This window comes from Protopterus annectens, chromosome 4.part1 (genome assembly GCF_019279795.1).
Source record: "Protopterus annectens isolate FY-2018-M chromosome 4.part1, PAN1.0, whole genome shotgun sequence".
NCBI classification, from domain to species: Eukaryota; Metazoa; Chordata; order Ceratodontiformes; family Protopteridae; genus Protopterus; species Protopterus annectens.
Genome location: NC_056734.1, coordinates 496340986 through 496357532, shown reverse-complemented (window position 1 = coordinate 496357532; position 16547 = coordinate 496340986). Strand labels below are relative to the sequence as shown.

The 16547-nt window shown below is 37.6% G+C and overlaps 1 protein-coding gene across 4 annotated transcripts in view; it reads left to right on the top strand.

Annotated features, from left to right (window-relative positions):
* OPA1 (OPA1 mitochondrial dynamin like GTPase) overlaps positions 1-16547 on the top strand; it is a 2039562-nt gene that overhangs the window by 322718 nt on the left and 1700297 nt on the right. For all 4 annotated transcript variants that reach the window (XM_044070302.1, XM_044070304.1, XM_044070303.1 and 1 more), the window contains one exon: positions 11712-11785. In XM_044070302.1, the coding sequence (XP_043926237.1) occupies positions 11712-11785 (74 nt within the window). The remainder of the gene's footprint in view (positions 1-11711; positions 11786-16547) is intronic.

Here is a 16547-nt window from a genome sequence, read left to right as displayed (position 1 = left end):
TATGACCAAATTGCAGAAGATACCTCAGATTTCTTGCAGGATCAGAGCATTATCAATTCTCAGCATTGCCCTTTGGCTTATCTACTGCGCCCAGAGTATTCAAGAAATGCCTGGCATCAGTAATTGCTCATTGCATGCTTCAGGGAATTCAAATTTACCCTTACCTGGACGACTGCCTGTTACAAGCGGACAACAAAAACAAATTAGCAAAAGATTTGAAAAAGGTCATTCATCTGCTGCAAGCCCTGGGATACACAGTCAATATAAAAAAGTCAAGGCTGATACCATCCCAAAGGATAACTTTCTTGGGTGCAGAATTGGACACATCAAATCAAATGGCATCCCTCACAGCAGAAAAGCAGAAGCACCTTCCTCTCTATTTCATGGCATTAACAAAGCAGAACCAGCTAACAGCAAGGAAAGTCCTGCAAGCCCTGGGTTACATGGCATCCTGCATAATATTGATTCCACATGCCAGACTACATATGAGGAAGTTGCAATGGTACCTAAGGAATTTATGGTCTCAGCACAAGCACAGCCTAGAAACCCAAATTCCAATAATTCTATGCCTGAAGCAAGAATTCCAATGGTGGGCTCAGGCCTGTCAATTGAACAAAGGACTGCCCTTCCACAGCCCTCAACCAAGCCAGACTATCACCACGGACGCCTCAGACCTCGGTTGGGGGGCACACATGCTGGACAAGTGCATACAAGGTTTATGGGCTCAAGACCAGCTGAACCTACACATAAATCAAAAGGAGATGCTGGCAGTAAAACTGGCAATTCAGACATTCAGACCGTTTCTCCAACAGGGTCAATTGTTGATAAGGACGGACAACACCACAGTTATGTGGTACATCAACAAACAGGGAGGCACACATTCATACCCTCTATGCCGGATGGCAATGGACCTCTGGAATGTGGCCCTGAGTTTCAACATTCAGCTCCAGGCCAAATTTGTACCAGGAAAAGAAAATATACTAGCAGACATCCTAAGCAGAACTACCACGGATGCCCACGAATGGATGCTGCCTCCAGACATCTTCAAATCCATTACAAGGAAATGGGGACTACCAGAAATAGACTTATTCGCATCCCCACACAACCACCAATTGAAAAAATTCTGCACAAGGACATACCACCCACTTGCTTGGAAGGTGGACTCCCTATCTTTCAGTTGGGAAAACCTGACAGCATATGCATTCCCACCTCTTCCTTTGATGCACAAGGTGCTATTGAAGATCAAAGAAGACCGCCCAAGGATCATCCTGATAGCTCCAGACTGGCCGAGGCAGCATTGGTACCCATTACTGAGGAGTATGTCTCGGGAACAAATATGGCCTCTGCCCCTAGTTCCCTTACTGCTAACACAGAACAACTTCAAAACCCTGCATCCAAACCTGAAACCGCTGCAGCTAGCTGCCTGGAACATTGCATAAGACAAAATAACCCAGATTTATCTCAAAGGGTTAAAGACATTATCTTGGAGGCTCGCAGACCCTCAACAAGGAAAACTTATTCAGCAAAATGGAAAAGATATCTCATTTGGAGTGCAGCAAAAGGAGAAAATGTGTCACTGGTAAACATAGCTAACATCCTAGAATACTTGGCAGAACTTTTCCACAATGGCCTGTCCTATTCTTCCATTAAGATTCATGCATCAGCTATTTCAGCAGAATACAACATGGACCCTCCAGTCTTCTCTCATCCTCTACTCAGGCAGTTTCTGAGAGGAATTAAAAATGTAAAGCCACCAAGGAAGCCACCATTGCCCGCTTGGGACTTGAACTTTGTGCTGGAAAAGTTGACACTCCCTCCTTTTGAACCAGCAGCAACAGCAGAATTACAATACTTATCATGGAAAACTGCTTTCCTACTGGCAATCACTTCAGCAAGAAGGGTTTCTGAATTACAGGCATTAATGGCGGAAAAGTTGACACTCCCTCCTTTTGAACCAGCAGCAACAGCAGAATTACAATACTTATCATGGAAAACTGCTTTCCTACTGGCAATCACTTCAGCAAGAAGGGTTTCTGAATTACAGGCATTAATGGCAGTACAGCCCTTCCTTATCTTCCATCAAGATAGAGTGTCCATGAGAACTAATCCTACTTTCATGCCAAAGGTGGTCCCCAGGGTATCTTTAAACCAAGCTATCCACCTACCTACATTCTTCCCCAACCCGCAGAACAGGGGAGAAAGATTATTACATACCTTGGATGTACATAGGCAATTGCGCTACTACCTGGACAGAACCAAGAGCAATAGAAAAACTGACCAGCTACTGGTAGCATATGCAACAGGAATGGAAGGAAAAGCAATTTCAAAACAGACAATCTCGAAGTGGATAGGAAATTGCATTAGATTTTGTTACTCTTACCATGGGAAGACAACTCCAGAAAACATCAGACCTCACTCCACAAGGGCTACAGCCACTACTACAGCTTTTTTACGAGGAGTGGCTACCAAAGACATTTTAGAGGCTGCTACTTGGAGCTCCGTGCATACATTTGCCAAGCATTATAATCTACCCTTATACTCCAGATCCCGAGCAGGTTTTGCCACTGCTGTTTTGCAAGGGATCTTAACTACACCATAATCTTATTAGAACCTCCTCCCCAAGTTTGGCTATGGTATTCTACCCATTTGTTAGGACTGCAGATGCATCCTTGAAGGACATAGTACAGTTTTGTACCTACCATAAATGTAGATGTCCGAGAGGTATGCATCTGCAGTCAGGATTACCCTCCCTCCTTCCCCTCTGTGGTACTCCTAGGGTATTTTCCCATCTAGTAGCTAGCTGGGGGAATCTATTATGGTGTATTTGTTTGTATATATGTATATACATGTTTATTTTTATTTGCTCTCTGTTATTTGGAAACTTTTACATTTATCCAAATTTAGCTTTCCTAGAGGGCACCTGGCATCTGGGGCAAGAAACACTGAGGAAAATGGCGTCGGCTGATGCCTTTATACCCGAAGAACTGCAGCTATGACGTCGGGTGAAGTGCGACATCAGCCGAGGCCAGACCCAGACTTTGGAATCCGGCCGACCGAAGGGCTGCCTGAGGCGCAGGACATCCCATTTGTTAGGACTGCAGATGCATACCTCTCGGACATCTACATTTATGGTAGGTACAAAACTGTACTTTTGTAATACTTTTGTAATTAGTTTTTACTTTTCTAGTGCTTGCATCAGGTAGACACTTTGTATAATTTTTTCTGACTTGGAACTGAGAACGTGTCCACTTACAAAAACACTGCAACTCTAAAGTTTTGTCCTTTCTAGTCTACTATGTCATGGTGTCATTCACTTCTCTCTCGATGACCTATGTTCAGTTATAAGCTACTCATATGGCATTTTATAAAAACTGAATAAGCATTAGGTTTGCTTCAGATATTTATTTAAAAATCTCACAACTTTATTGAACACACTAAACAGCCACCAAACCATTTCTGATAATGTTGCCATAAAATAAAATTATATCTGTAAGTTGTCGTAACACTTCTGTTAGGTAAATAATGCATAGTTTCAGCACCCTAACATGAAAATTGAGTCAACCGTAATTGGATTATACTGTGATTGATTTCTGTATATATTTTTATATATGCGTGCATGTGTGTCTGTATATATATCTATATATATATATATATATATATATATATGTATATATATATATATATATATATATATATATATATATATATCAATATTTGTATCTATACACGTACACAGACATATTCACCCACTTTAGGACAATCATGTTTACACATGCACACTAGTCACATAAGCTAACCATGGGGATCACTTAGAGGTAACTGTAGATCTTACAAGACTATTTCTCATTTCTAGTAAATGGTGTTATTTTATGAGTTGTCACTGTATTTATCTGAGATGGATCCCTCTACTTCCATCTTTTAGTTATAGCTTTCTTTGCCAACATTAACAGCAAATAGAATAAGATAATGCTGTTTAAGAAGGATATAATTTGCTTCTGAGAGAAAAACAGAATAAGGGTATCAAAATAATGTGTGTAGGTCAGGTTATGTATATACTGCCCTTTAAATGTTTTTAAAGCTATCTCGGCCAAAACATTCTCCAAGAATATGAAACCAATTACCTATCCTGTTCTTCTTGCATCCCAGCCATTACTTTCTGTCATTGGAAAAATTCTCTTTGGACAGGATAGTAGTGCAGCTGTAGCATTGTCGCCTCACAGCAAGAAGTTCTCCGGTTCGATTCTTGGCTGTGGTGCCTTCTTTGCGGAGTCTTCATGTCCGCCCTGTGTTTCCTCTGGGTGCTCCGGTTTCCTCCCACATCACAAAAACATGTCTGGAGCATTTCTCCCTGGGCCTCTGCTGAAAATTGGCTTTGTTCCATGTTGGACTTTCCAGTTAACAAACGTTAAATAAAGAAGTAAATTCTCACATGTCTACCATGGGTGTAAAGGAGGAAACAAGAGTGCAGCTCTGGTGCTGGAAGAAAACAGCAGCTAATAACAGCAAAACAACCAGCAAATCAGCCACCAAACTCAAAATTTGCCGAAGAATATGTTTAATACCAAAGGTAGGTTAAAAACATCCACAGTTCAGCGCTTTTGTCTGCTACACTAAGTAGGATTGCCAACTTTTGTTGTGGCTGAAACCAGACCAAAGCCACACCCCTTACACCATCCATAACCCCACCCATTTCTGCCCTTTCTCTGCCCACTTTCCACCATTTTGTGATGTCATCACAACGTCAGCCTGTGGGGAACGCCCTCTGTTTCCATGCTTGATGGCTTTTTTCTGCCAATTTGCTATGCTTTTCTGTAAAAAAGCATAGTAAATCTGCCAGTTTAACAAACTCTGATAATCTGTTTCTTTTTTTGAAACAGAATACTGGAGTTTGTACAGTGTTTTCCAGACTACTGGACAATCTGTTTGATTTCCGGGTAGTCTGGAAAACAAATGGATAGGTGGCAACCCTAACACTAAGACATCATCAGAACTATTAATGCACTACTTGTGGAAGCCATTTTAAAACTTAAGTGCAGAAGACACACCTCCCATGTAAACCAATCTCAACTTATTATTGCTGAATTCAGTGTGAAACAGAAAAAATAAAGTAACAACATTAAAAATAAGTCAAAACTTTTAAAACCTGAACAAAAACACATAAATACAAACTAGGCATAAAATAACTAAACAAAAAATGTTTGAAACACAAAATCTATTCTGCTGGTTCTCCTTTTTAGTTCACTGCTGATAGAAATACTGTCATTTAAACTGGGAAAGTTGCTAGCATCCAGCTTAAGCTGCCATGACGTTTCTCGGTGAAGCATTTTTTTCTGCCAGTCCCCTACATAAGGAGAATGTTGTATTTGTTCAAGAACTAGAAATGTAAACTTGGTGCATTTGTCACAAACAATGGAATGGCTGGCCAGCGCACTTTTATTGTCCTTACGTTGAATACTGTAAACATGTTGATAGATCAGCTTATTCAAAGTGTTCTTAGTTTTTCCCACGTAGAAAGCAGGGTAAGATGCATATGTAACTAGGTAAATAACTCTTTGAGAAAAGCAATTGTAAGCTCCACCATGCACAGAAGAATCAAATCTACTTAAAAAGGTGCCATTGTAACAAGTGTTTATGTAAGGGCACTGATGACAATGCCCACATTTCCTGGTAGACAAAAATCTCTTATGATGATCAATAGGTTTCTCAAGAAGGAATTTTATTTTAGGTTTATTATTGTATTTAAAGTGTAGAAAAAAATTATTTGATGCTTTCATCACATTGTAGCATAAATGAGTTCTTCCGCAAAATCTTTTTCAATGTCATTGACATCCAAAGTGTAATGCAGGACTATAATAGTTTGGCCATTAAAATCTGTTTGTCTTTTTTGCCGAGCTGATTCAACCCTTTCTTGATGATGGGGGCATGTTTAGTGTTTCTCTCTGCCCATTATCTCATCTGTGATTGAATCCAGAAGTGTTGGGGGTAGCCACAATCCAAAAACATGGATCTTAGAATGTTGAATTGTTCAAGAAACACTATGTCATCAGAGGTCAACCGAGAGGGTTTGATAAATTGACCTTTTACCACCCTCCCTCTGATGGAAGGGGTGGCAACTGGTGAAAAAAAAAATGTTACAATAGGTGGACTTTGTGTAAATCCTAGTAGTGAATTCTTCATTAACTCCTTTTCTGATGTCAATGTGAAGATAATTAATCTGGTTACGTTCAAAGGAATATGTGAACTTTCAAAAGGAGGTGCTGGTTTGTAACTGTAGTATGAAGTCTTCAACTTCATCGACACTTCCTTCCCAAATGTTAAGCAGATCATCAAGGTATCTGAAGTAACTAGGACATTTAGAAAAGAGGGAGAGCTTAAAAAGTGATTCTAATTCCCATCTCAGTAAGACAGAATTTGCAAACATGGGGGCACATGAGGCTGCCATAGCCACTCCAAGAGTCTCCTTGTAAAATTTATTCTCAAAGGTCAGATAATTGTTGTTTAACACCAAGTCCATGAACTCACTAACCAATTTATAATCTGTTTCAGAAAGTAAGCCAAATCGTTCTACAGTCTCTGTGAACCACTCCAACCCCAGGTCATGGGATATTACTGTAAATAAACTTTGTACATCTTAAGTAACGAAAAGTAATTCATCTTTTGCCAGTATTCCATTCAGTTTATCCAGCCCCATAAGTCTCTCATAATGTGTGGGAAGGAAGCAAATGGGTTTTTCAGTTTATGGTCTATGAACTTGACCACAGGCTCTATAACTGATCCACTAACAACTACAGTTTGACATGGGGGGAGGGGGTCAGATGGATTAGAATGGATTTTGGGAATACCAAAAATCTTTGGAATAACAGGAAAATCCACTCTAAGGAAGTTGTATAAGCCTTGTGGAATTTTATCGAATAACCGCAAATCATCCAGTACCACTTTAATAACCCTGTAGGCTATATTGATTTCATTTGTGGAAACAGTACTGTCCATAATAACCAGGGCCCCCACCTTTGTCCAGTTTCATGCATCTAATATTGTAATTGTGAGTAAATTGTTGGAGAAGCTGTTTTTCTTTAACTGAAAGGTTAAAAATGTTGTTTGTATTGTTTTGTAACAGTGCACGTATCTCTTTTTCACATTGCTTCTCAAACACATTGATAACTGAGTACAAAAGGGGATTTGCTGTACTATTCCTCTTAAACTTGTCAGGGGCGTTACAACTAAATTCTCCCTCAAACAGTACTTGAAAATTAAGCTTTCTGAGGAGCAATTTTAAGTCAAGGAGAGTGTCATCCACCCTGGCCCTAGTGGAGGTGATGAAGTTAAACACCCCTTCAAAAACAAACTATGGTGCTTAGGGCCTATCACCATGTCAGTAAAATTGTAAATGTGAGATCCATAAAAAGAAGTAATATTTATAGTACCTGAAGGCATAGTAGTGAGCTCCTGGGTGATTAAATCATCAGTTACCATTGCTGATTCCGATTTGTACGCCCTCTCTTGCAGTTTTTTTTTCTACATCATCCCCTGGGGATGGGGGTGGGTGTTGGAGTACCCAGAGTGGTGAAAGTTGGATTATTGCTTGTTGGTCAGTCTCTCTGAACTTCTCAAAGGTATCCCTTCTAAAGGGATATTCAGTTGAGCTGTTTCCTCGTTATTGTCAATATAACAAGTCTCAATAAAGGTATCAAAATAATGTATGTAGGTCAGGTCATGTATATACTGCCCTTTAATTGTTTTTACAGTTATCTTAGCCAAAACTTTCTCCAAGAGTACAAAGTCAGTTACATATCCTGTTCTGCTTGCATCCCAGCCATTACTTTCTGTCATTGTGTACATTCTCAAAAGCCTACCATGGGTGTAAACAAATTTAAACAGGCATTGCAAGCTGCAAAATCTGTAGTGTTAGGATTTTGTGGCATAGTTTGGTAACTGAATTATTTTTGCCCATCGTTGAGTAGGTATCAAGCATTTTAGTATGTGCTTTCAGCTAACCTTGTACCTACAAGTCACACCTTTCTCAGGATCTGGTATATGTCACCGATCAATTCCCTAAATACTAGAGATATATGTATTTCTAAACAGACTTAACAGTTTACTGTTCATCTTAAAAAAAGAGTTTGTATTATTGATTTTATGTACAGGTCAAAGTTTGGAATCCCCATGTCTCCACCTTCTACTGCTGAAGTCAATACAATACAACTACATCACCTAGATTTTCTGGGAGATGACTAAGATCATCTTCTAAAAAAAATCCTTAACTTTATTAAAAAATGTTTGAGTAAGTCATAGCAACAGACTTTTTAAAACTTGAAGACTCCACCTTAATTAGGAGCATGGCAATCAGCTGAGATTGTCCAGATTTCTTTCTGGATTAGTTAATTAAATTAACAGGGTCATCTGCATAGAAAGACAACTTAAAATCTTTATTTTTGACACCTAGTCTTTGAAAGGGGCATTTCTCAGGATTTCTGCCAGAGTATGCATGTAGAGGGAATGTATATCTTTGCCATGTCCTCCTTTTATATAAAGTGACTGAGAACGTCTATTTCCAATTTTAACTTGGACCATAGACCTGGTATATATGGATTCAATAACTGAATAAATTACTGGGCAAAATCTAATGCCATAGTAAAGTAAATAAAACTTTTGATTTGACTGTTTTTGAAGGCCTTCTCTGCATACCCTAGTAGCACTACATTATTTTGCCGCTCATCAACTGTTTCAGTAACTAGTAGTCTTAATCAGATTGTCATATGTCATTCTGCGTTTAAAAAAGTGTTTTGTCAATATAAATTGAAGTTAAAATGAGTGAATTAAATCATTTTGCTAATGTAGATATAGATCTTATAATCATTGCTGAGACTGGAAATAGAACAGTAAGATTATGTTAATGGTGGATCCTTCCCTGGCTTGAAATTAACAGTCATTACAACCTCTCTAGAAGAAGTAGGAAACTTGGCTTCACCAAGAACACTGATCAGCTGTAGTAACAGAGAGATCATCTCTTCCATAAGCATTATATAAATTTCTAGTAGCAAGCCATCGTGTCCTGATGTCTTACCTTTTCAGATTTAGTATCTCCTCAAGATCATAGAAAGCAATGTTAATCATCAACATTGCTGTCCTTCTTGATTAAGTCAAGGCAAGACCAACCTTTTTAAGTAGGATTCCCTAAGCTGTGGTTCATTGCTGATTCCTATGGCATGAAGTCCAGAACAGTAAGTATAAAATTTCTTGATGGTCTCAGCAGGGTTATGTATTATTTTTTGCATGGGTTTAACTTTAATTTTAGTTATTTGTGCCTCTGCTTCTTCACCTGTGAGCTAAGGGTCAAATATTTTAAATTGTTAACAGATGTATGAGATAAAGAGATTTTTAAGTTAATTCCGCCTTCTCAGTCTTGTAGTCCAGAAAACTTTGTATTTCATCCTTGTTTTTTCCATATTGTTCCTCCAGTATTGACCCCCCCCCAACTTTCCTTTTTTATTCCTTTAATCTTGTTTTGCAGGCAAGCTAAATTCTTATATGCTTTAAAAGTACCCTTTAAGAAATTCAAGCAACTTGGCTTGGAGTTCCAGTCCTCTGCATATCTGTATATATACACACACACACACACACACATATATATATATATATATATATATACATACACACACACACACACACACACACACACACTTTCACAAGTTTGAATTTTTTTTGGTCGAGACCATAAGATCAAACTTGTGAAAGTTCGAACCATTGAAATGTACATCGTCGTACAGCACGGAATGGTATATTTACCATTTTTCTTGCTGTAGTGCAATCTCTGAGTTGGTATAGTTAATTAGCAGGGGTGTGGGGTGCAGGGGGCGTGCCCCTCTGCAAAAACATAAAATACAATTTTTAAAAAATTTTTTTTTTTATTTAAATTTCAAACTTTTACAACTTAGATGTTATGGTCTCGACCATAAGAAATTCGAACTTGTGGAAGTTTGAAATTTAGAAGTAGACCCATATATATATATATATATAATGTGTGTGTGTATATATCATATACACACACGTGCATATATATATATATATATATATATATATATATATATATATATATATATAAATGTGTGTATATATAAAAATATGGATTTATTTACCTTTATTGAACAGAACTAAGATTGACGTGAGTAGTGTCAGCACCAAATAATTGACAATATGCACTTAGACACACTGCTAAGTATGCCCCAAACATCAATCTTGGCACATGCCAAAACCTTAGAACAAAATTAAAAAGAAAATATTTTTGCAGGGGGCAAGCACTTAGATGCATTTCATGTAATAGTATCAGAGACAAACACACGTTTTCAGATACACTCAAAACCATCTTAGTTTTGACAAGGCAAACCAGCCCATTAATATTTCATGCAAGGTTTGTCATTGAATTTTATTACTCATGCCTTAATGTGCGTTGACCTAATGCCTTATCACTGTGCTTCCCATCGGCTTTTTTTTGTCATATCCTTCAGTGACTTAATATACATTTTTAACAAGAGTTTGTTTCATTTCATAGACTGGTGACTACATAGCTAAATTATAACAGCTTTCTGCAAAATTCCATTCAAATTAAAGTCACTGTACCAACTAGGAGATATTTTAATTTTGCACTAAGTAAATACATTTTCAGTAACTTTGCATGGAGAAGGCAGTAAGCCTTTATTGAGTGTGGCTGTCTCGTTTTGAACAGCTCGTTTAAAACACCAGCAAGAGAGAGTATAAATTCTCCCTCTTCAGTATTTATGGTGTTTCATATGCAACAATTAAACATCCATGCACATCCATCATTTCAAGAGAAAAAATGTTTAACACAGTCTTCTGCATCCACCTGTCTACCTTTTACCAGCTTTAGTCTTGTTTCAGCCACTGATAATCTGTAGATGACTTCAGAGGGGGTGCTCTCAACCTCCAATGACAAGACCAAGGTTGCTCAATGACTCTAGATTTGTTGGACAGTTTCTCCATGTAGTCCTAAACTTTAGTATTAATTTTCTCGAGAGCAGACATAACTGTTTGGAACGGCAGAGTGCTTCTTACTCCCACTGAATATGCAGCTGAATTGCTCACTGGAGAGGTGAGAGTATCCCCAGTATTTTGCAGCTGCCCACTAAAGGCTTCATGCTTCCAGATGCAAGTTTTTAATTTCAAGTTTCTCCTTTTCTTTGGCATTAAAACTCAGCCACAGTGCTGCAGGATAAGATCACAAACTAATATATTCAACTGAACAGAACTGACACATTAAAAAAAAAAAGGCTAGTAAATGTACACATTAGCCAGACTCATGTCAATTTTGCATTAAATATTTATACATATAATTAGCATCTGTATCATTTTTTTCTGGTTAAACAGTGATGGTTGCTAACCTTATGTTCCAGACAGAATTGAAGTGGGTGGCAAGAATGAAGGTGTAGGCCAGGGTGGCACTGTAGTGCAGAACGTCTGGTGAGCAGGAGTGATGTATAAAATTTAAAAAGAAAATCTGTTACTACCTTTTAATGCTGAGAATGGCAGTTACTTGTTTTGTTAGTACTAATTTAAATCTTTTTAAGCTGAAATCAGATACTTCAATTGTGAGCAGCTGGCATTATGAATGGTGTGTACTGTATATGTATATAGTTTATAAATCATGGTCTTTCTGTATGTTCAGCAGTTAACCGTAAATGTTTTTCCCCTTACAGATTCTGCTAGTGATTCTGCTTTCAGAGGATCAGATGGCACAGGTTTTGAAAATGTTGACAAGCAGTACAAAAAGGCAAGTTTTTACTAAATTTAGAGCATCTGTAATCTTGTATATTTTTGTCTGCCACCTTGAAGTCATATAACTTTAGAAGTGTTATGAAAAGTGGTGCCCAGCAGAGTTGAAATTTGGAAAACTGCATGGAACTGATTCATATTTTTACACTAATGTGCAGACATTTTAACAAATGAATCTGTGTATGAGTATTTTTGCACTGTTGTTTAACTATTTAAACACAGAAATTAATCCGGTTTTATGCTGGCAGCTGGTAATGTAGTAGGACATTCCTGTGCTATTCTCTGGAGTTTCAAGTTCTGGATGATCTCAGGGTTTTGGATGAGTCAAGTGAGACAGAGTAGATGATGTGGCCATCAGCTTTGTCTTCATTTTGAAAAAGGGAGGGTGTTGTAGTGTTACTTGCATGGTACCTGGTGGATGTTAGGGTCTTATAATCTCAATGCTGTAGCTAACTGTAGATGGGCATGGCAGTAGATGGGCATGGCAGTGGACATACCTGTGGACCCAACATACCTCAGGAAGAGAATCTGACTGGCTGTAGTGCAAAGATGAGTATCTCTGGCGTACTCCCCTGTTCCCCAGATTGATTCAGCCATGGGATACTTTACTGTTGAAAGATTACATTAAAGTCACCTGGGAGAGAGCTTTAGACTGAGAATGGCAGTGGTGTTGGTGGCTGTGCTGAAGATTGGATTGTGGAGTACATTTTGATGGAAAATAATGACGTGCTTTGTAAGTTAATCGATTCTTTCAGCTTTCATGATGGCATTATTGCTGTATATAACCTGTTAAACTGTGGTCTTAATAAAATTGATCATGACACTGCTTACACGGTATTTCTGCAGTGGAATCCAGTAAACCACTTTATTTAATTTGTTGGCTGGAATAGATCATTTGAGCATAACCTGTTTTCATAGGAAGCCCAAGGTGAAAAGCTGATTGATAAGAGAAGTCTACTTGGAGCTGTAATATAGAACAATAAAAGTATCATTTTAGATATGACACAGTTGAAAATAAAACAGCATGAACCAAAAAATACATTATTACAATAAAATTTATGCAGTAGTGACTTACGGTCAGTAAATATAAAAACAGAATTCTCTAAGTTGTCCTGAGGAGATGAATAGGCATTATCAGCTGTTAAAAAAACAGTGGAATAACTAAGCATGAGAAGCGAGGAAAAGTTTTGTACAGCTTTTTGAATGCATTTCTTTGAGCTAGTGTTCTAAGGTATTGAATATTTATTTTCTACAGTTTAGAAACATAAAATAAAACCATTGTAATGTTTATTTGATGTAGTGTGGGTAAGGTACTGAAGAATCTGACCTGAGGCAACATGTATACCACTTAATACCAGCTTGAACTGCTGGACATTTTTAGGAATGGCTTCTACGTTTATAGACTTTGCTTGGTTTTGGTAACAACGAGGGAAGCTGATTGTGTTTTTACTTCATTTTTAGGAATGTATAAGACAGAGTGTACCAGTTTGAACTGAAAGGAAATGGTTCAATGATGACATTCAAGCTACTTGATTTTGTTTAGTGTTAGATAGTGGTGTGACTTCCTCGGGAATGTTAACTGCAAACTCAACTGCTCAGTTCAAATTGAAGTTGAACAAGACTGGTCAGGGTACCAAAAGCATACACAAGTTTTGGTAGTAGATGGTTGTGAGCTGTGGGGGTGCATACATGACCAGTCAGAAAAGGTTTAACTTAATGTTGCCCCAGTTTTAAACTGCTTTGGTGACATAGTTGTTTATACTGAGACCAATTTTAAGATTGTGTGTAGTCTTGATGCTGTTTTATGTTGTATAAAGGTTTGTGGGTGAGTTAGTGATTGCCATACTGCCACTGAATTGCATTGTTTTGGTTTTAATATACATTTTGTAAGAGGCCTAAGTTCTCTAACCAGTTTTGTACATTTTAAAGATGTAAGTACTTTGGTTTTGACCTCAAGCGGATGACTTGGCAGGAGAGAGCAGAGTTGAATCAGCTGCATATTGTTTTGGATGAGCAAGGCTAGAGTAGGACGAAACACTGTTAAGTATATTAAAGGGAAGATGTCCAAGTACTCACACAGCTGCATAAATGTTTTCGGGAGGGGAAAAAGAATAATTTTAATACATAGTATGTGAACAATCTGAGAAATAACTTGCATATTCTCATATTGAATTGGATTCAAGTATAGTATCTGTAAGGAGAGATAATAAGGTAAGATGTAAAATGGTTTTGAAGAGATCAAGAAAAACTGAATCCAGGCACCTCTTTATTTAAAGTAGTCTATTACATACTTAGCAAAATTAAGTTGGAAAGACTCAGTTGATTGGCCTCATTAAAAAAAGGATAGGATAGAGACGGTTCTTAGAATACATGTTTTTTTAGGATATTTTTCAATAGGTGAGAGAAGGGCGATATGTCTGTAGTTTATAGCTCTGTACTCTCTTTACGTGATCCGTCTTTATTGAGCAGATAAACTCTAGAGGATTTCTCTACCTTGAGGACATATGATTTAGTTATTGAATAGCTAATAAGAATGTATACTCTTGACAGTTGTTTCAGTTGAAAATTTGAGGTATTCTGGCAGGATGGTATTAGTAGAAAATCTGTGAAGATTTTAAACTTGATAGTAATTCCTACATCAAGGATGTTAGTGTTGTCAAGAGGTGAAATGTCAGAGCTGCTAGAAGGCGTGTCCATAATAGCATGAAGGAACGGCAGGAAAAAGATATAAGCTGCTAGTCCATTGGCTGTTTCACAAGGAGGTGCACAGGGTCGAAATCTGGTCTGGGATGTATTTCTAAGACTAAGCACTTGTGATGTATTTTACCAAAACACATATGTCTTGCATTGTACAGGTTGTCGGATGAGAAAACATTTTTTCATATTTATTGTTTTGCAGTTATTTGAATATAATGTGATACTTGAGTATCTTGTACTGATGGTATAGCTGTGTAATTTCATTCATGAGAGATTTAATGTTAAATGTAATCCAGAGTAAAGCTCTACTAAAACAGAAGCTATTAAAGTCACCAACTGGATCAACATATTTAAGAAAAGTCAATGAGATATTTAAAAATGAATATAAATGGTAGCAGATGAATTGTTTGCTGTTACTGGAAAAAGGTAAAGCAAATCATTCATTCATTTTTGCAACTACATAGCAAAGATTGGATGGTGACTGCTAATGCAATGAAATATGATACCAAATCTACTCAGTTTAGAACACTTTTCATGACCCTGTCAGCTGTATTCCTAATGAGTTATGCTAGCCTGAAGAATGTTTCACAGTGAGAGGGAAATAAATGACATTCAGAAATTTCAGTTCAGTATTAGTACTGTCCCTTGCAATCAACAGCCATATTAAAATGCTTGCCAGTTAAGAAAGTGCAACCTCAAGTATTATTTTGGATAGCATCAGTAGGGGTATGAAAATTTTCTAGAGTAATGATCTTGAACTTGTCAGCTGTCACTTTAACAACCAAGGACTCTTTGTCAGTAGTGACTGGTAGTTGAGATAGGCAAATAGTGCAAGAGATTGCAGTAGTAAATATGATTGGCGTGTTACCTTTATTGTGGGGTCTGTCACCTGTCAAAATATGATGTAGGTGCATAGGTAGCCACTAGGCATGCAGTCCAAGAGACCATTCAGGAGCCTAGCCTAATTTCCCAGCGGCCTCATAGCACAGCCTGGTTAAATGAGTTATTTGCTATCACACAGCAGGCAAATTTTTTGACTATAGGAGGCAGTTTAACAGCTTCCAGCTCTAATCTCTACTTTAACTACCAGTATAAAACTAAGTATGCAAGTGTGAAGACTCTATAAAGAACCCCCCTACCTTTTCTGACAAATGTTAAGGGATCGACTATATCCACCCATGCTACCACTAACTCAGAGCGATGGGACCTTGGTTTAACATCTCTTCTGGAGAACTACACACTTAGAAGTGTGTGCCCACCCCCCCATGTCAAACTATAGTGTCAAGATCTGAAAATGAATCCAAGCCTCCTGTGTTTGAATAGAGACTATAGTGTGATCTTACAACATCAAAGCAAATGTGCTTGTGAGGTTTGTGTTAATTTTCAGTCATTTCATTTATATCTGTAGTATGTTAAATTATTCAGCTGTAAGAGATTGGGTTTCTTGAAAAATAGTGTAGCCATTAGTGTGGATAATCTTTAGTCATTTCACACTTACCAGTAGGAATCGTTGGTATTTTGAAGGGTAGAAAATTATGATGCATTAGAGGTGACACATGCTTTTTATGTGGTGTAGAAGTATGGCATTTGACCAGAAGTATATTAAGTAGGCCATGATAACACAATAGCTAGTCAGTGAAGTGACTAGACGAAGGGCAGTACTCCATTTGGCTAAGGGAGCCCTCTGAAGTGACATCATAAGTTGTGCAGGTTGACTAGGATAGACAAGAATAGATGATTTAATAAATGGACCTAACTTATGGAGACAGGTTGTAAGGTCTCATTGTCTTTAAGCATAATTGTTTAAAAATACTAGGTGTGTACTCCTTTGAGTCTAGTAACCAGTTCTTCCATCTACTTTAACTGAAGTATATTTCCAAGAGACTCTAAATTGAAATTGTGGATTCCTTTGCCTGAAAGTAAAGCTAAAGACTAATTTAGTAAAAACTAATAATTGTAATTAATTATTCATCATAAAGAATAAACTGATAGACTAGTACGGTGTATGTTAACGCTAACTGTAGTTAAAGTAAACATAAAGTTGAATAGCATGTGATAATGGA